The sequence below is a fragment of the Empidonax traillii genome, unplaced genomic scaffold, assembly GCF_003031625.1.
Source record: "Empidonax traillii isolate 1590-97213 ecotype Southwest subspecies unplaced genomic scaffold, ASM303162v1 scaffold2:size4533513, whole genome shotgun sequence".
NCBI lineage: Eukaryota > Metazoa > Chordata > Aves > Passeriformes > Tyrannidae > Empidonax > Empidonax traillii.
Genome location: NW_020955195.1, coordinates 4,272,387 through 4,290,139, shown reverse-complemented (window position 1 = coordinate 4,290,139; position 17,753 = coordinate 4,272,387). Strand labels below are relative to the sequence as shown.

Sequence of the window (17,753 nt, the reverse complement as noted above, 5' to 3'; positions counted from 1 at the left end):
TAGTTGGGGCAGAAGAGAAAAAAGTCAAGGTGATCTTAGCTTTTTATCAGTAGCAGAGTGTTTTAACACTAACTCCAAATGAAATCCTGCAGGATTTCCTAGTGCACTGACATGGAAGTCACAGCAAATACATCACAACTAACATCACTCTCACATAGTGCAGAGTTGTTTCAAGAGAGTTCATAATAATTCATCAGCTACTGAAAACTCCTGTAGGGCTGTTCAAGGGGAAAGTTGTGACAAGAAGTAGGTAAAAACCAACCAAAAACAACACATGAAGAACTCGGCCATTTTTTTCCAGTTCTTCCTGCAACTTTCTGCTTCAAACTGACTTCAACTTGCAGCACTGCTAGGAGCGCGGGTAGTCATGTCATTCGTGTTAGGTCATTGCAGCCCTCCTTCCTGAAGAGTTAGTGGTGCTCTCTTTGGACATGGGCCATATGGAAAATCAGGAAACTGGTTCTCCCTAGCCTCCCTAGATCCCAGATGATATCTCTCAGAGCCAGACATCCCTTTCAGGTCAGGGGGAATCCTTGAAGTGGCGCACAGAGGATAGAAGGACCCTGTGTGTCTCAGCAGCTACGTAGCAACCTTGGGTGGAGGGACTTAAAAACCCTGAGGAAGATCAGAAGGGAGGGGTCAGACCCACTCCTGCTCCTTTCTCTGAGCATGGTGCACTCTGAGAGGCAGGGTTCAGACAACCCTGCAAGGAAGTTCTCCAAGAACATGTCGCAGTGACCACAAGGGCACCTTGCCTCTCTGAGGAGTGCTGCCTTCAGCTCTGGGCACAGACACCTGCTGGATTTGAACATCCAGGGAAGTTAAAACATGCGCTTTGCTTCTCCAGCCAACCCATGCATTCCAATTACTGTGCTTTTATATCCTTTTTTTTTAAAAATTTTTTTATGTTTTTATTTAAGTGAGACCACTGCAGTGCCCACATGCCACAGGGAGCATAGTCAGACCTCTTAATTTCTTTGCTCTTTACAGCTTGGCATCAGGGTCATACTCTGGCCATATGGCTTTGGAAAGCCCAACAAAGGCAAAGGCAAACTGAGGACAGAGTCCTTCCTCTGCAGTCTGGTGGGAATGTAAGTGCTCAGCTGTATGGGACAAATCCACCCATCCAGGGCGCGCTGCAAGTGAGCTAACCAGATTAAAGATGTAAATGATGAAGTAACCCAGCCCAACTCGGTGGACCCAGCTGGTGCAAAGCAGCTTTTCTTTGGCTCGCTCACAATACAGAGCTGCATTGCTATGCTACACTCATTTCATGCTTTCTCACAGCTTTGCTGATTTAGATGAGCTCTAGTGATCACATCAGAACACAACTGGTGATCTCTAAGAGCAAACCCTCACAAATCTCTTGGTTCGCTTCCACACAAGCAGGTGCCGTTTCTGCAACAACAGAAGCATTGGCAAGAAAGCCCCAAAAGGCCAGATTCTGCTGCCAAGCTACAATTTCTCTAATGTGTGCTAGTTGGGCTGATGAGATCTGTGCAGCAGGAAGAAGCAAGGATGTTACTTAAATACCTGTGTATGGAGTCTAAACCTCAGGCTTCAGCTGTGTAGGACTGATGGACCTACAGTGATGTATGTTATACAAACTGGTTGACTCCAGAGAGATACCACTGAACAGGTGTGAGGATTTCTGTGCTTCAACGGAGTACAATGTAATGTCTTTGATAATTTAGGTGGTTGGTGAAGAAGCTGCACTTTTACATCTCATAAATGTCACTGGACTAGAACCAGCTGTTAAAGTGAGATAATTTAGAATCTTTCGTTCTCTTAATGAGAGGTCTGAAGCTTGTATTCATCTCAGCTCTCCATGTTCTCAATGTTGATGCACTGAGTGATGCAGTTTAAATGATAACAATGGAAGTTTAAAGAGAAGATACAAGAAAGACCTTTGTATGTACTAGTAGGTCCTTTCTTCCATACTGGCTAAAAAAATGTCATTCTGTGCAGCTTGCAGAGATGGGAAATGAGTGTCAGGTCCCTACTATTACTATAATATTTAACAGCACATGCACCAGGGTCTCCTGGCTCTGAATGCTGAGGCCATGCTGAGGCCTTGCACACGTGTGGAGTCAGACAGGATGGAATGCCCTTGTCATGGCACAAACGTGTTTATGGGTGACACTGCTCTGTGATCAAGAGCAGTAGAGCCATTGATACGGGTCAGTGCATTTAAGGGAGGCAGGCAGAGTCCTAGGCAAACCTGTGAGTTTCTGTCTGCTACAATAACTTGCTGCACATGCTTGCCTCTTGAGGTTGACTTTTCAGTTCAGTGAACCACACTTCATGTTCAGTCACTAATCTTCTGTGTGCATTCCCTGGCACAGCTCTAAGGCTGATCTATATTGTTGTGGGAACAGCTGCAACTGTGGAGCCTGGCCCAAGCTTCTGAGAAGTCGCCAGGCTCCAGGAAAGTTGGAGGTATTTCAATGCACATTTGCTGATAGTGGTCTGGGCTAAGTCTTGGTGTGTTAACTTCTCTCAAATCTCACTGGAAAAACTGGGAAGGTCCAGAAAAATCACCTGAGACCTGACACAACCAGTACCTGCTATTATATGCAGCTACTGGTGTAGCACTGTGCATGTGGGGAGAGATACAGAAGCAGACAGAGTGCATGAGCAAGTAGCACCCATCTGGTTTTTGAAATGACACCAGATAGCACCTTGGGAGTCTTCAGCCTTGCTCCAGCTCAGAGTGCTTTCTAGTGGTCTCAGAGCCAAAGTTTCCATTCCAGGCACAGGATTCATACCCTAAAGATACGTTTTGCTCTCTCTGGTTTGTTCTCCTAAGACATGTGGAGGAAAACATGAGTTAGTGATCATGGTAGCATATACAATTTCATTTGTGTGTGACAAGCAAGGAGGGAGATATAAAGTCTCTCCGGCTTTAGTGTGAGACCAAAGTAGATCAAAACCCTTTGCATCACTCTTGTCATGGTTGTTCAAGAGTGTCTATTGCCTAGAGATCCTACATAATCTAATAAAGACCTGACTGAGACAGGTAGAGCCAGCACTGGCAGTCAGTATCATCCTAGGGAGTGAAAAAGGCAGACGGGAACTTATTGCTGTTTTAGAACACACTGCTGAGAAAATACAGCCTGAAGAAATAATTTTGCTTAGTAAATACTTCCTGCAGTGAGCAAAGCAGCTGGTAAGAAGGCTGGGACCAGAACCAGACAATGTGTTTGGAGTAAGAGTCTTCCCACCGGGGGCTTACAATTATGTCAATAAATTGCAATGGAAAGGGAACATCTAGTCAGCATGAATACTTATACATGTCACCAGCGAGGTGCAAGTGCCTCTGTCCTGCCTTGCTACAGTTTGGCTGTGCTCTAGTGTGCTGAAAGAGATGTCTGCAAACCTTATCACCATTTAGAAATGGATATTTTCAGCACTCATTTCATTCCAGAATGTTGCAGAGGAAGCCACATTCCTCATTTTCTGTCCTTACAGCAACATAGATTTGGGCAGAAAAATGACTTATAGGAGGCAGGCTTGAGGAGGTCTCGTTTCACTCTGAGAACTCAAACAGCTTAAAGTACACTGAAGATTGTACACTGTGTTCCCTGAAACTCAGCTGTGGTTATGTGGAAAAACTTCCCTAGTCACTTAGTTCTCCACCATGCCAAGAGAGCAAATTGAGTTGTAAACTGGAGACGATGTGTCTGTGCCAGCTGAAGTGAGGGAGGGTCTGGTCTCTACAGATTCATGGACTGGCAGAATAATTTGTCTGGAAGGGACCTCCAGAGGTAACCCCATCCAACCCTTCTTCTCAGAGCAGGAGTAGCTCTATCAGGTTACTGTCTGGGCAGTCCATCTGGGAGCTGGTGTCTGCTATAGTGAGTATTTGAGAGGAAAAAACGGCTCCCCTAGTACTGTGCCAGTGCCCCAACGTGCAACTTTATCTTATCAGTGCTGTCCCTGTGCACCTTCCAGAGGAGCCTGGTTTCTTCATCCTGACCCCCTTTCTCATGGAACCTGGAGGCAGACAGAAGAACTCCCCCTTGCTTTCTCACCTCCAAGCTGATCAAAGGCATATCTCTTTGGCTCTCGTTGTCCACGCTGTGCTCCAGCACCCTGCTGTCTCAGTGGCCTCCACTCAACTCACTCCACAGGGTTGGTGTGTGTCTTGTGCTCCCTGGGGAGGTTTTATGACACAGATCTAACTGTGTGTCATGCAGTGGGTCTCACTGATGTTCAGCATGGGCTGGCTGTAGAGGAGGATGGTGCTTGGTGTACTCATCACCTCTGAGTCAGTAGGTTTGGGGAAATAACAAAAGTACGAGGTCATATAATGATGCAGAAAGTATGTTTCATAGTTCTTAGCCATCTTGTGCTTTTTTTGAAGGGCCTACAAAAGCAGCAGAGCAGGTCATGAAAAATGACGGAGTGCTTTCCCTTTAATATTGTTTCATTTCAGAACGGCAATCAGCAACCGAAATCCAGACTGAGAAGCTGTAACAATGGGAAGAGGAGATAAAAATTTAAATAAAAAGTTGTTAGATAATTTGCAGTTGTCACTGCTTCAAGTGGCAAATGGGCAGCAACTTTAAATTGGACTCATTCTTTTTCAAGCTTCACATACAATTCATAAAAGGCAACTGGATATCTCCAAGAGCTCTAAGCAAAAGATATACCTTTCTAATATAACCAAATATCTTTCTGATACAACCAAACAGCCATCTTGCAGCATACTCTCTGCAGCAGTGTTTTATTCAAGGTCTAAGCGTTCTAATGTAGTTTGCAAAGATAGTAGGGTCACTAGTTTCCATTTACTTTATAATTCAGATTTATCGTATCAGTATTTCAGCCCAAGTAGTTCAGCACTCTTGACATCATCAGATCTTATGTGTTGCCTGATGTCAAGGAGAGGATGGGAGGGTAGAGAAAGGATAGATCTAATGGAAACAGGTCTGTGGGTAAGGAGAGAACACATCCTTCTCCAGAGGAAGTCTCTGGGCAAATCATTTCACCTTTGGGTCAAAATGGTCTACCAAGCTCAAGAAGTCTGTGCTGGGGAATTCAGGAGGGCAGCCCAGTCAACACAGGTTCACGTTCCGATTTTCAGGCTGGTTGTGGTCTCACTCAGAAACAAGCCTCCCGTATCTGTGAGCACTGCTACTGTATCACAAAACGACAGTCGTGCTCCACCTGGACTCATGGGGCACCAGTTTTGATTTTAGTTTTGTTTTAATTTTTTTTAGTCTGCACTGACAGAATGCAGGAGCATTAGACTGAAGTTACCAAAGCCTTAAATCAACAAAGTAGAGAAAGACAAAATTATGATCCCCAGATCATCATCGTCTGGAATTACCTCATTCTCACTGTAGTTAATTTCTGCTCTTAGTCAGCATGAGTGACTCAGCCAGTGCAGGTTTGCCTGGTAGAGCGCAGCAGGGAGAGACAAATATTTCATATCCCCACTGACCCCAACAAAACCAGGACCTGAGCCCTACACCTGAGGAAAAGACAATAGCATCTAGTGTTCTAAAGTCAGATCATGGTTAACCAACACTCAGCTGTCACTGAGATCTTATTATCTTTAGAATCTGGGAAAGAACCACCACAACAACAACACAGATGTAAAATTTATGACACAGACCGTGCCTAAGTCACTTTATATGCACATAAGCAAATCTGGGCTGAATCAGACAAAGCATAGAACTTAAAATTTCAAGTGCCCAGTGTCAGATCTCCACAAACCTTGTTTGATTGCTCCCAAGTCTAATTTGCTCAAAGCCAGTAATTTACTCATTAAGACAGCATTAGAAGCAGCCTTTCTCTTAAATGTGAAATAAATTCAGACTTCTTGCTAAGAATTTTCATGGCCCTATTTACAGTTCCCTTTGTCTTTGAAGACCTCCACCACCAAAGCCTCAAACTTCCTTATGCTGAAAAAAATCCCTTGATAGCAGCCAATTCTGCTGCCAAAACCTCCAAACTATCACCAGCCCCTTGGCAGCACAACATCTTTCACACAGACAGGCAGAAAGTTTAGCCTGACCTAGTGAAAGCTTATTGATGCTGCTGTCTTGTCTATGGGTGTCTTACGTAAGTTTTACTTCCCAAGTGAGAAACTATTTCAGATTCAGGAAAATGTATCTCCTCATTTCCCAGTTCACGTACTAAGCACTGAACAATTTAGCAGCCATTCACAACACAGTCAAAATTTTCATCAGGCTAACCCTCACCCCTTTCACAGGGCTCTAACACTGTGTTTCACATCATCCAAGTTTTCTAATATTGTAAAGATAAACTTGGAACTGCCGTTGCATTCTGAGATCCACCTTCACTTTGGGCATTTGTGCCTTGCCTTTGCCTTGCGGCCAGTGAAGCTCACTGGGTTTGTTCATAGCCAACAGCTGAGGCTTGAGTGATGAGGGAAAAAGGCAGGAAGAGACATCTCTAGCCTCGTGTGTTGCATTCTCTGTGCCTTCACTGCTTTGCTGTGCAAGTGCAGGTGGTAGACTGGCAAGGAAAAGGTCATTGTTCAGTAAACTAGCAGTCTCTGGGATCATAACCAGAAGGAAAAAGGGAAAGAATCACTGCGACATCTTTGAACACAACAGGCCTGTTCATTTTCACAATATTACTGTCTGTATCATTCCCGCTCCAGCCTGTCGTCTATATCACCCAAAGTTAAACAATATTACCACCATTAATGTTACAACACAGTGAGACAATGGCTTAGCAACAAGACTCCCCCCTTAGCTTTGAACTATAAAAAAAAGAACAAGCTTTTTTCATCCAGTAAAGGCATGGCTTTGACTAAGGAAAAGCTCTTGGAATCTTTGCTCGCTTCATGTCTTGAGACAAAATGACTTCTCTCCCTCTTCCTCCCAGGTTAATGTATCTCAGTGTATAAACTGGTGGGAACTGACCAGAAAGAGCTGATTGCTGCTTGGGGACAGGCTGGGAACTGATCAGTGGGTGGCGAGCAATTGCATTGTGCGTCACTTCTCTTTCTGGTGTTTTATTTCTCCTTCTTTTTGTTGTCTCCCTTTTTCATTACTATTATTAATATTTTTCATTATTGTTATTATTACAAATTTATTTTTTTTTCTAGTTCTCCTCTCCATCCCAATGGGGAAAGGCAGGTTGTGAGCAAGCAGCTGCATGGTACTCAGTCACAGTCTGAGGTTAAACCATTGCAGGCTCTATCACTGCTATTTTCTGCACTGGGTTTAGGCAAAAAAGAGTTCTTCCTAACTGTTGTCTTCTCAGCCTTAATCAGACTTGCCTACCAGTTTCCACAAAAATCATTATTGCACCTGTCAGTTCACTTATGGCTTTTCCAGATCTGAGCTCTCCACATGAGTAGAGTAGGGGTTTGATGGGGAGGTGCAGATTGACTTAACCATTTCAGGGCCATCTGTGAATGCTTTGCATATTACCATAGCTGCCTCATTGATGGCAATGGGTTGTTGGACTTTGTAGTGCTTTCCCAAGAAGGTCTTTCCCTTGGTTTACTGGTTTAGGTGCTCAAACATGTAGAGGAGAAGGGATGTGGCACGATGCTCTGCGAGGCAGTGGGAGCAGGGAGTCTAGAAGCCCTCTCCAGTACACTGATGACCATATCACTGGTATCTCACTTTTGTCATAGGGTTTCATGTCATGTGTCTCTTTCTTTTGGCTTCCATTGTTGCTCCTCTCCACAAATCCCAGGATGGCTGGCAAGAGTCACCTTCAGACCACATTCCGAAAGGAGTGTCTCTCTCTTCATCACTGTTCCAACTTCCTCCTCCTGTGCTCCCTCTGCATCTGTGATGCAGTAATTACAGTCATATTGCACAGAGCTAATGTAAACTACCATTACACTAAAACCACACTTTTTCCTTTTTCTGGCTGTAGCCAGTCGTGCTTCTGACCTGGAGTAATGAGGCAGTTTGAATAACTATAATATATTGGAGAGATATCCCACTGCTAACACCTTAATGTGTGTCTCTCCACCTTATACACATATCTCAGCCTTTAAAACATATGCATCAAGCCAGTAGGACCAAAAATATAATCCCATCCTTTCGTTATGTAGTGGCCTATATTCTCTGTTTTAGCATGTTGTCAAGTAGCCGGAGTCTTTGAAATGAAACCTTTCCTAGCACACCTTTTTAATACCCATCACTACTGGGAGCTCTTTTTCTTTTATGAAAGAACAGAAATGACCAGTTTCAGGAATATTGTGTCCTTTTTGCCTAGGAAATCATGTCTTTTCTCACATTCCTCTGGGTATCTAATGAGTTTTGTGTTTAAGATGCAGAAACAATCTGCATAGCGAGAAACAAAGATTAGAGTGAAAGATTACCCAGAAGGGAAGTGGATTAAAAAGAGGTTTAAAATGAGAGAGGTATTCAAATACGCAACACGCAAACACACGCACACACACACAGAGACACTGACACACACAGGCTGGAGGTAGCTGATGTGATTCCATTGTTTCTTGTGTGAGTACTCTTCCCCCAAAGGCGTGATGGCATGCATTTTAAATCAAAGGGCATTGAAAGGAATAATGCATTTGCAGCCACAGATAAAAGTAACAATGCTGCACATAAGAACAAAAGCAGATGGGACACATCCGTGTCTCCGGGGATTAAATGACATGTGGCAGTGACATGTTTTACATTCTCAAAAATCTGCAAAATATTCAAAATAAGGCGTTTTTTATAGCTACCAAATCATTAGTACATGCCACATTTTGTAAGTGCTGTTGTCATTGCTATTCTTTATACCAGCAAAGTTGTCTGTGAAACAGCCTCATTTTTTTCTGATACTACTTCCCCCTTAATTCATGAGTGCATGTGATGTGTGCATGTATGTCTTCCCATGATCATTCTATTTGGATCCTGAAAGCAATAGCTAAAAATCCCTGTAAGAGTACAGTGACAAACTAAAAAGAAGGTAAATAACAGAAGAGGAGCTGTGGCAGAGAACTCTGAAGGTTGCTAGGAAAATAGTTGGAAGTTCTGGGATTTACCTCTGCTGCCCATAGGTTTTAATGGATTTTTTTTCTCTGTAAGTATTCCAATTATGACAGATTTATATACAGTCCTTACATAACTAAACGTAGCAGTACTTCACAGTATAATGACACTGTGTTTTTTTTTTAAGAAAGGCCAGAACTTCACTCAATTCCTTTTAGGAAACCGTAAACCAAACAAATAAACCAAACAAAGGAATTGTTTCAAAGTAACAGTGCAGAGAGAAAAAAGTGACACAGATGCAGTGAAATGCCTCCAGAAGGTACAGGGGGAGTGAATAAATGCCACAGCCACAGCATCACTGCAGTTTACACCTTTTATGAAGTATTGGGGGACAAAAGATTTAAAAGCAACAATTTGATGGACCAGGAATATGCTGTTGATTGTAACTTACTATGTTCTGCAAAAGGATTGTATATGAAAATTATTCTAGAGCTGTTTTTGAGAAGGGAAAAAAAAAAAAAGCAGAGACAATTTCTAATTCAGAGACATGTAAGCCTGCATAGGTATTAATTTAAACTGACACAGGAAGAATATGATATTTCACCTGAAAACCACAGGTCCTTTAGTTACCAATAAACTTGTATGATTAAAGTAATAACTTATGTGTAAGGCTCAGATCTCTGCCCAAAAAAAAAAAAAAAAAAAAAAAAAAAGAGCAACACCTAGAAAAACAATTAGCAGCTGCCCCCCATGAAAAAGTTGAAAGATTATGAAAAGAGTAGCAGAGAACACTATGAAACAGAGGTGGAATGGTTGATAAACAGAGGCACCATTGCTGAAAACCTAATGACAATCCTTGTTCTTCCACCTACCCTCTTGTTAACATTTCACAATTTATTCTTTACTGTGCACAGCAAGCCAGAATGTGACCGGCACCAGGCATTCCCAGTCAAGGAACCGACCATTTCGTGAACCGGCCTGGGGAACTGGAAGGGCTGGACTCTTAGCTTAGCTCAGGGACCTTGGCATGCAAAGCAAAGCAGGAGGATTGACCAGCCAAGACCAGGCATGACAGCCCAGCTCCTAAGAAAGGAGAGAGCATCTGTACTTCCTGGGGGTGCCATATGGGTAGCCTGGCCAGAGCCTCGTGCAGGTTCCCTTGCTGTGCAATTCCAAGCAGCTGCATCCTAGCAAGAAAGATGAAATGCAACTATAGCATGCATCCCCAAAAGACTGGTAACAGCTTATAGGTCATGTCATTCCATCAGTAGGCTTCTTGCAGACTTCTTTGCACATGCAGAAGCACGGGAAGGAATTCAGAGAGGTATTTAAAAGTTTAATGTGCTCCATGAATAACTGTTTCCCACAGAGCTCTTCACAGAACCATCAGGGGATTGGTTGCCTTGTGCCTCCCAATTGCCTGCAAACTCCAGAAGCAGTTTAGGGAGCCATTTCAGGTTATATAGAGAATAAATCTTGAGACACAATCCACTCCTTTACCTAGTAATTCTATGTCTCGTTTGTACTGATGAGCCCAGCACTGAGCCCAGCACTCCAAGTGTTTCTCACCAGTGCTGAGCAGCGAGGAAGGATCACCTCTCTTTACTTACTTGTGTGGCTCATCCTGTTGCAATTCAGGATGCAGGTGACCTTTGTTACAAGGATGCATTGCTGGCTTATGGTCACCTTGGTATCTGTAAGGTTCCTCAGGGCTTTTCTGCTAACCTGCTTGGCAGCCACTGAGCCCCCAGCATATTCTGGTGTTACTGGGTTTACTCCTCCTCAGGTGCAGGACTTTACGCTTCATTTCATTGAAATTCATGAGGTTCCTGTCAGTTTTTAAAGATTCTTCTGAGTGGCAGCAAAACAATGTGCTGTATCAGCCACTCCTTCCAGTTTTGTGCCATCTGAAAAGTTGCTGAGGGTGCACTGCCCCTTTATTCATAACGATGTTAAATAGCATAGGCCCCAGTAGCCACCTTCGGAGTACTCTACCATGGGCTGACCTTCTGCTGAACTTTGTGCTGCTGCCTGCAACCCTCTGACTCCGACAGTTCAGCCACTTTTCTGTCCCACTCACTCTTCACACACCGAGCCTTGTAAGGCATAGACAAACGTCTGTGAGGATTTCTCGGAGATGGCGTCAGAAGTCTTGCTAAACTTGAGGTGAACATCATACACTGCTTTTCCCTCATGTTTTAATGAGATTCTATGTTTTCCTACTGCTTCAAAGGTATTTCAGAAACGGGGGGGACACTGTCTGAGGCGGTGGGACACAAAGGCTCTCTGTTGCTCAAAGATCCTTTATCTAAAAAGCATCATCCCCTTTGCCAGCTACTTACAAGTAACATACATGGGCAAGTAAGCCTGGCACTGTTTTTGGGAGACTGATTTGGTAACCTTAAATATTGGCATCCGTCTTCTAGCCTTAAAAAATAAAACAGTGCCACTGCTTTTGGTTAAATTCCTGTGACTAAGGGGTAGTCAGTGGTAAAGCTTATTCTACCACAGCTCCTGAGAGATTCAGACTTCCCCATCACCAGCAAACACTCCATTTAGCACACAGAGATGTTGTGTCACAATGCATTAGCGCAAGCATTATAGGGGGGAAAAAAAAGCAGAAATCTCTCTGGAGTATGAAACATTAAGTATTTGAGGATTGCAATTTAAAGTCAAAGTCTATGAACATACAACTCACAATAGACATCCACCTCAGTTCCTTCTCCAAAGCAGCTGTATGTAGCACAGAGATGGCAGTGATTAGACAAGCCAGGTCTTTGTGGTACCAACAGCTGCTGTGGCTATTTGCCAGGACACCCCAGGGCTCCACTGCTTCTGAATCCATGTCATTTTGTAAGCAAAACCATACAGCACACAAATATGTGGTCACCAATGCCAATTCAGCAGGCTTAGAATAGATCAGCTAAGACAATGTTAACAATTCTGCATACAAGAGATTTAAAAGTATTAAGATCACATTACAAAGGGGAGAGTTGAAGAAAGGATGGAAAACCAGAGTCAGTTCAGGGCTACTTCACCTCACAAAGTACAACAGGAAAAGGGGCCTGGCTTCAGCATGGTTGAAGCACAAAGTGCAAAGACAGCTTTCCAAAGCATGCAACGAAGGGTTATGCACAGATTTCTCTGAGTCAGACCTCCCTTGGCGGGCTGCTTCAATGCACCATGACAGCGACAGTACCAGGGCACTCCAGCAGCACAGTTGAGTCCAGAGATTAGTGAAGGGCACTTTTCCCTTGTAAAAGCTGAGACAGCTGGTTTTAAAGGAAGGTTAAATGCACATATTGTGTAAGTACTGAAGATGAGAGCAATAGTTCAGGAAGACATTTCTTCCCTGAAGCACAGGAACATGATTGAGTATGTGAGTGAAAGGACATCAAATTTGCTCCAAGCACAGAGTCTCTCTTCCGAGAACAGTGTGTGGTGATTTTCACGGGTCTCCTTTCCCTAGACACCTCTTATAAGGGAGTCCAGGCCTGCTGAGGCAGTGGAAAGTACTAAGGCAATAACAGAGTAATTAACTCACTATTTAAGTAAGGAGGGGAGCTTACTTAAGGGGCTGAAGGAGAGATACTGTGCCCAGAGCTTGTCTTTGCCACTGGTGAAAACATAGCATGCAAAACTGATGTGCCAGCAGGTGCTCTTGAGACAGTGCTTACAGCATCTGTTCCTCTGGATGCCCACGATCATGTAGTGAATTACAAAAGAGGAGAGAGGGCCCAGGAAGTTGATGTGTTGGTGTAATTTACTAAAGTAAACAAAAATCCTCTACTTCCTTGTTTACCAAACATTGCCATGGTAGAAAGCCACAAAGCTCCCTTGAGTATCAGGAAAACTGAGGAGAACATAGACATGAAGTGTTTTTTAAATTGAATTTATTATTAGCTTTAAAAGGCATGGCTGCTGTGTTGGAGGGCAGCTTATTTCAGTCTTGCAAGGTTTGGTGAGCACAGTAAGAGTCTGGGAAAGGCAGAACTGGTTGTTATGTTTTGTTTTCACCATCAAGAAGATAATCATTGTAACCTCTGTTAGACAAGTCCTATTCTTAACGTGTGGAGCTTTGCTGAAGTGTTGAAAAAAGTCACACACAGAGACTGGGAGCTGCAGTGGATAAAAAATGCTTTAGTCCAAAGTAATAATGATTTAGAGTGCAGATTCTCTGCCAGGGATTGAGTTTGTACAGTTCAGGGAATAAGCATTCCTACTGGCAGGACTGGTTTGACTGCAGGGCACCTGCAGTCCATGACCCTCATTCTGTTATTTTGCAGCTCTTAGGTAGAGCTCAGGCTGCTACTAGCCATAGCACCAACACTTGCTCAGTTTTGGGGGAACCAGGGTCCTGAGGAGTACGTTGCAGCCATCTGCTTGCCTTCCTAAGGGAAGGCGTCCAAACCTTCACCATCTACAGCTGTTGTGGAAGGAAACCTGGTCACGCAAATTAGATGGGTATTCTCCACACCCACTCCAGAGCTGGGGATCAAGAGCATCTTGGAATTTAGGCATAGACTGAAATTCTGCTAGTCTTTAACATGCTCAGGTGTTTGTATGACAGCTTCTGTGCTGAGTCTGTTCGCAGTTGAAACTGAGTTAAGTAACATAGTACCAGAAATTCAGTGTATACAGCCGTCAAATACTGTAGCCTTCATGCCCCCACCTCCTTAGGTGTTAACAAAGTGTGCTACCATCAAAAGGAAAACATCCAAGGAAAAGACTGCTTTCCAAAGCTTGGAAAGACTGCTACACAACACTGAAAACTGGGGTTTTAAGAAGAGTTGTTACTGTTTCTTGAGCATCAAAAAAGGCCTGATACATCAGCTCCAAAAAATAAGAATACCTGTTACACCTGCTAGGTAAATGTCTAAGTAATACCAGTGCTGGCTTACAGCAGCCAGTCTCTAAGAAATAAGAACAAGTAAATAAAAGCACTGTGACTGCCTTCCAGGATATTCCCTGGTGGTTTTGGAGCAACAATTTTACTGACCATCAGCAAGAGGGACTCCAAGGAAAGGGGACATTCAGTCACTGCCCCAAATTTTGTTCAGTAGTTTCTCAACGTTAGCGATGAGTTAGAGTGTTAGTAGTTTTTAAGAGTTCATCATTCACACATGCAGAAAAGCTGTGTAGATATTTTTAGGAACAGCTTTCAAACTACAAGGCTACTAAGAGAGGTTTCTCAACGAAAAAAGACAAAAAATTGTGATGGTGTGGCCAGCCTGAATGACAGACCCCTCCTTTGTTTTCCCCCAGTCTCTCAGCAGGGTGAAGGCCAGAGACGCTTGTACAGAGAACTGCTGAGGAACTACAATCGGCTGGAACGGCCGGTAGTGAACGACTCGCAGCCACTCGTGGTTGAGCTCCAGCTTTCTTTGCTGCAGATAATTGATGTGGTGAGTTACCTGCTGTCCTCTTCTCCTTTGTCACCCATTCAGAATAACAAATCTGACCTCTCATCCAGGAGACATGCTTTTCCTCTTAATCGGGCTATCAGGGATGAAAGTGGCCTGTCTTGGGCTAAGCATCCTCCTTACCGGACTACAAGCTTTGACACTTTGGAGGAGTGAATATCCTCCTAAAAGCTCAGCCATCTCTGACACAACATGTGTTGCAAGGAGATTAATTATTTATTTTTTTTCTCCATTTGTTTTAAACAGAAAAAAGAATTCAATCAATTAGAAGCCATGTGTTACTACAAATTATTAATGATACATTCTTCTCGGAGCTATGTGGTGTGCAATAACTCAAGAGCATGTGGAGCATTCAAAGCTACCATCACTGCACTTACAGTTTTTCATTAGACATTATAATAGCACTGGCTTCTTCTCCCATCATATTTTTACCATGCACTGCAGTTGAAAGAGTCTGCCCTGAGATGAGCTTAGAAATACATAAAAGCAAAACCTGGAGGCACAGACCTCTAATTGTCTTCTCTGCAGCGTGCTTTTACAGAATTGGAGATTTGACCCACGGAAAATTTTAACACAATAATCCAAATCCTTTTTTTCATCATGAAGAGGATTCTCTATGATAAACCATGATATATATAGACAGGATTTCTTTCATCTACATGGTAAAAACGAGCCAGGACAAAAATTTGACCGCCTTTCCCCCATCAACACAGCAAACAGGTGAACACACATGTCCACCTTTCTTCATCCTACCTTGTCCATAAACCATATTATGGGCTGGTTTCTGGTATGCTGTCACTGTCGTGCAGGGAATGACCAACAGAGAGAGAGATGGGGAAACATCTGTGCAGTTGCAAAGCAATCTGACAGGGGCCTCAAATGTTCAAAGCTTTTGAATCTCTCACAATCTTTCTGACAATGTGTAGTACAGCAGGTGGTCTCCCTGTTGAGGTAAACAGGATCCTGAAAGTGTAACCCCTCAGCTCATGCCATACAAGTGAGAGGTCCAATCAGTTGTGGTGCTCCTGGAGGCAGGCAGCAGCTGCTCAGACAGGCTGAGCAGCTTTCTGTTTTGAAATGTTACCAACTTCATTGAGCTGGAAGAGAGAGGAGATCAATATTCTCAAAGTTCTCTGTATGAACGAAAGAGCAGAGATTTCCTGCAGCTAATTTCAAACAAATTTCAGCAAGCAATTCTGGGTTTAGCTGAGGTGTCTCAGCTCCAAAGATCTTGCTTCAGCCCTTCTTTACCCGATGGTATTTTCTTTCAGCATTTTGAAGGTTGAGGGTGATTAAGGGGACTCTTTAGCCTTATGGCTGTGACTGTACATATTCAAAGTCAGTCAGTCATGAGGAGTTATATAAAATGATTTTTCAGTTTGGTTTTATTTTTACATGTGAATGTGAAATTCAGGAAATTGGCATTTTTAAAGTACTTTATCTACATTATGTCAATGTCCATTACAAGAAATTTAGTTCCAGTCTTCCCTTTTGGTTGTCCATATTAGAAAATAATATTCCAAATGTTCATTCCTACCAGAAACAAAGCTTTCCTTCCTTACATCTCTGTACACAGTACAGAAGCTAGGTGTTAATCTGTTCAGACAATTAATGACCTGTTCTAGGCTCATGGTCTTGCAAACTGCACTCCTGGTGTTTTAAAAACATCCAGAATCACCTGAATTGTTTATTTTGGATGATGTAAAAAGGTTCCTGTCTCCTCTGTGAAGGCATGGAAAATCACTTGGCAGTGGAGTCCCTGTAGTAAAAAGGTGGCATCAACAAATGGCTAAGCCAGGCAATCTGAAAATGCTCAAAGTACTGATCCCATGGGTCCCTAAAACAGGAATCAATGCAGGAATATGCCAGCAACAAACATTGTATTGGTGAGCCCCTCATCCTCCACTGCTGTCTGGACGGGCTGCAGGATGTGTCTACCCCAGCTGCTAAAGTAAATGTCTTTTTAAAAGGAGGCTCATTGTAGTCACAGTGATGTAAAGAGCAGCAGGCAAGCTACAAAGAAGAGGTAACATCTATTAGCTGTGACACCATGAGGCAAACCAAGTGGGCAGCTCAGATGGTAGGGAGGGGGTGAGTAGGCTCTGCCTCCTTAGCTGCTGGTGCACAGTTCTTCACTCGAGGGAATAGGAATAGGACATAGGAATAGGATAAACAACATGGACATGAGACAGTGGGCCCTGTTCTGGTTTCCCTTCAGGAGAAAACAATACGAAGAAGACAAAGCTAAGTCTCCTGTTTTATTGTTGCCTGGAAATAAGAAGGAGTCAGCCACTGAAACTCAGAGAAACTTATACCTTACACATGCCAAGACCTGGCATCAAGTCTAATACACTTTGATCTGCGACAGGTTCCATGACATTCCTCTATAAGTCTGTTTCCTACACATCCTGTATTACAATGTAATGAATCCTAAATTCATTTTCTGCAGCCAGCATGCTGAGGACAGCATTGGTGACAAACTAGTTTCGCTTTTCTACACAGAGAGTAAAGACTGCTTGAAGGTTTTGACTGCTTGTCACTGAGGTTTTCCAAACAGTAGTGACAAGTGACTACTTAAAATCTCACCTCCTGTTCTTACACCCATTCAAAGAAAATTTCAGAGCATGACTGCTTGGGATTAGGTTTTCTGCTTCTACCTGCCTGCATTTGCCTATGCAGGATATCTGTGGATTTTGGCAATCCAAACTGGACATCACACCCAAAGCTGAGAAGAACATGTTCTCTGCTTGTCACAGCTGTGGTAGACAAATGCAAATGAAGCACTGTAGGGTTTGGACTTCTCCTCAAAATTACATTAATTCACAGCTACGGTCATCACAGGCCTCTTGCACCCAGGAAACACATGAGCAGAAAAAAGGAGGGAAAGTTACAACCCCTGTTTAGCAGCAGGGTTGAGTTCAGTTTGCCTTGCCCACTGTGTGTGAGGACAACTTCATGCTGTGCTACCTCCAGTGCATGCAGTTTCCGAGGGTCACTCTTGCCTGGAGCCTGCCCTCCAGGCACTCCCTGAGCATCAGAAGGGGGTTTGTCTGGTCATCTCTCCACAGAGCACTGTCAGGCCCTGCCAACCCAAGCGTGGGCAGACATCCAAGAGTACTTGGAAGAGGGAGCCCCCGGTGGTCCAGGGGAAAATTCACTGCACTGTCACTGCAGAGACCCGGGTTCGATTCCCGGTCGGGGCCCCTCCCCGGGCAGATGGAGCTCGTTAGCCCGTAAGGCAATCCATCTACGTCCTGAGGACCTCGCTGCCACCGTCCAAGCGTGCTTGGCCCCGGCAGATGAACCTCAGGATTAAAGGGTGGGCTCAGTTCCGCGCACACTGTGTCTCACCTAAAAAATCCAATGCGCAGGCTGGAAGGTGGAAAGACCTTCC

General features: G+C 43.7%; 1 protein-coding gene across 2 annotated transcripts in view; it reads left to right on the top strand.

Moving 5' to 3' along the window:
* The window catches only part of LOC114067172 (neuronal acetylcholine receptor subunit alpha-7-like), a 58,103-nt gene that overhangs the window by 2,466 nt on the left and 37,884 nt on the right, over positions 1-17,753 (top strand). For both annotated transcript variants that reach the window (XM_027902560.1, XM_027902484.1), the window contains exon 2: positions 14,202-14,341. In XM_027902560.1, the coding sequence (XP_027758361.1) occupies positions 14,202-14,341 (140 nt within the window). The remainder of the gene's footprint in view (positions 1-14,201; positions 14,342-17,753) is intronic.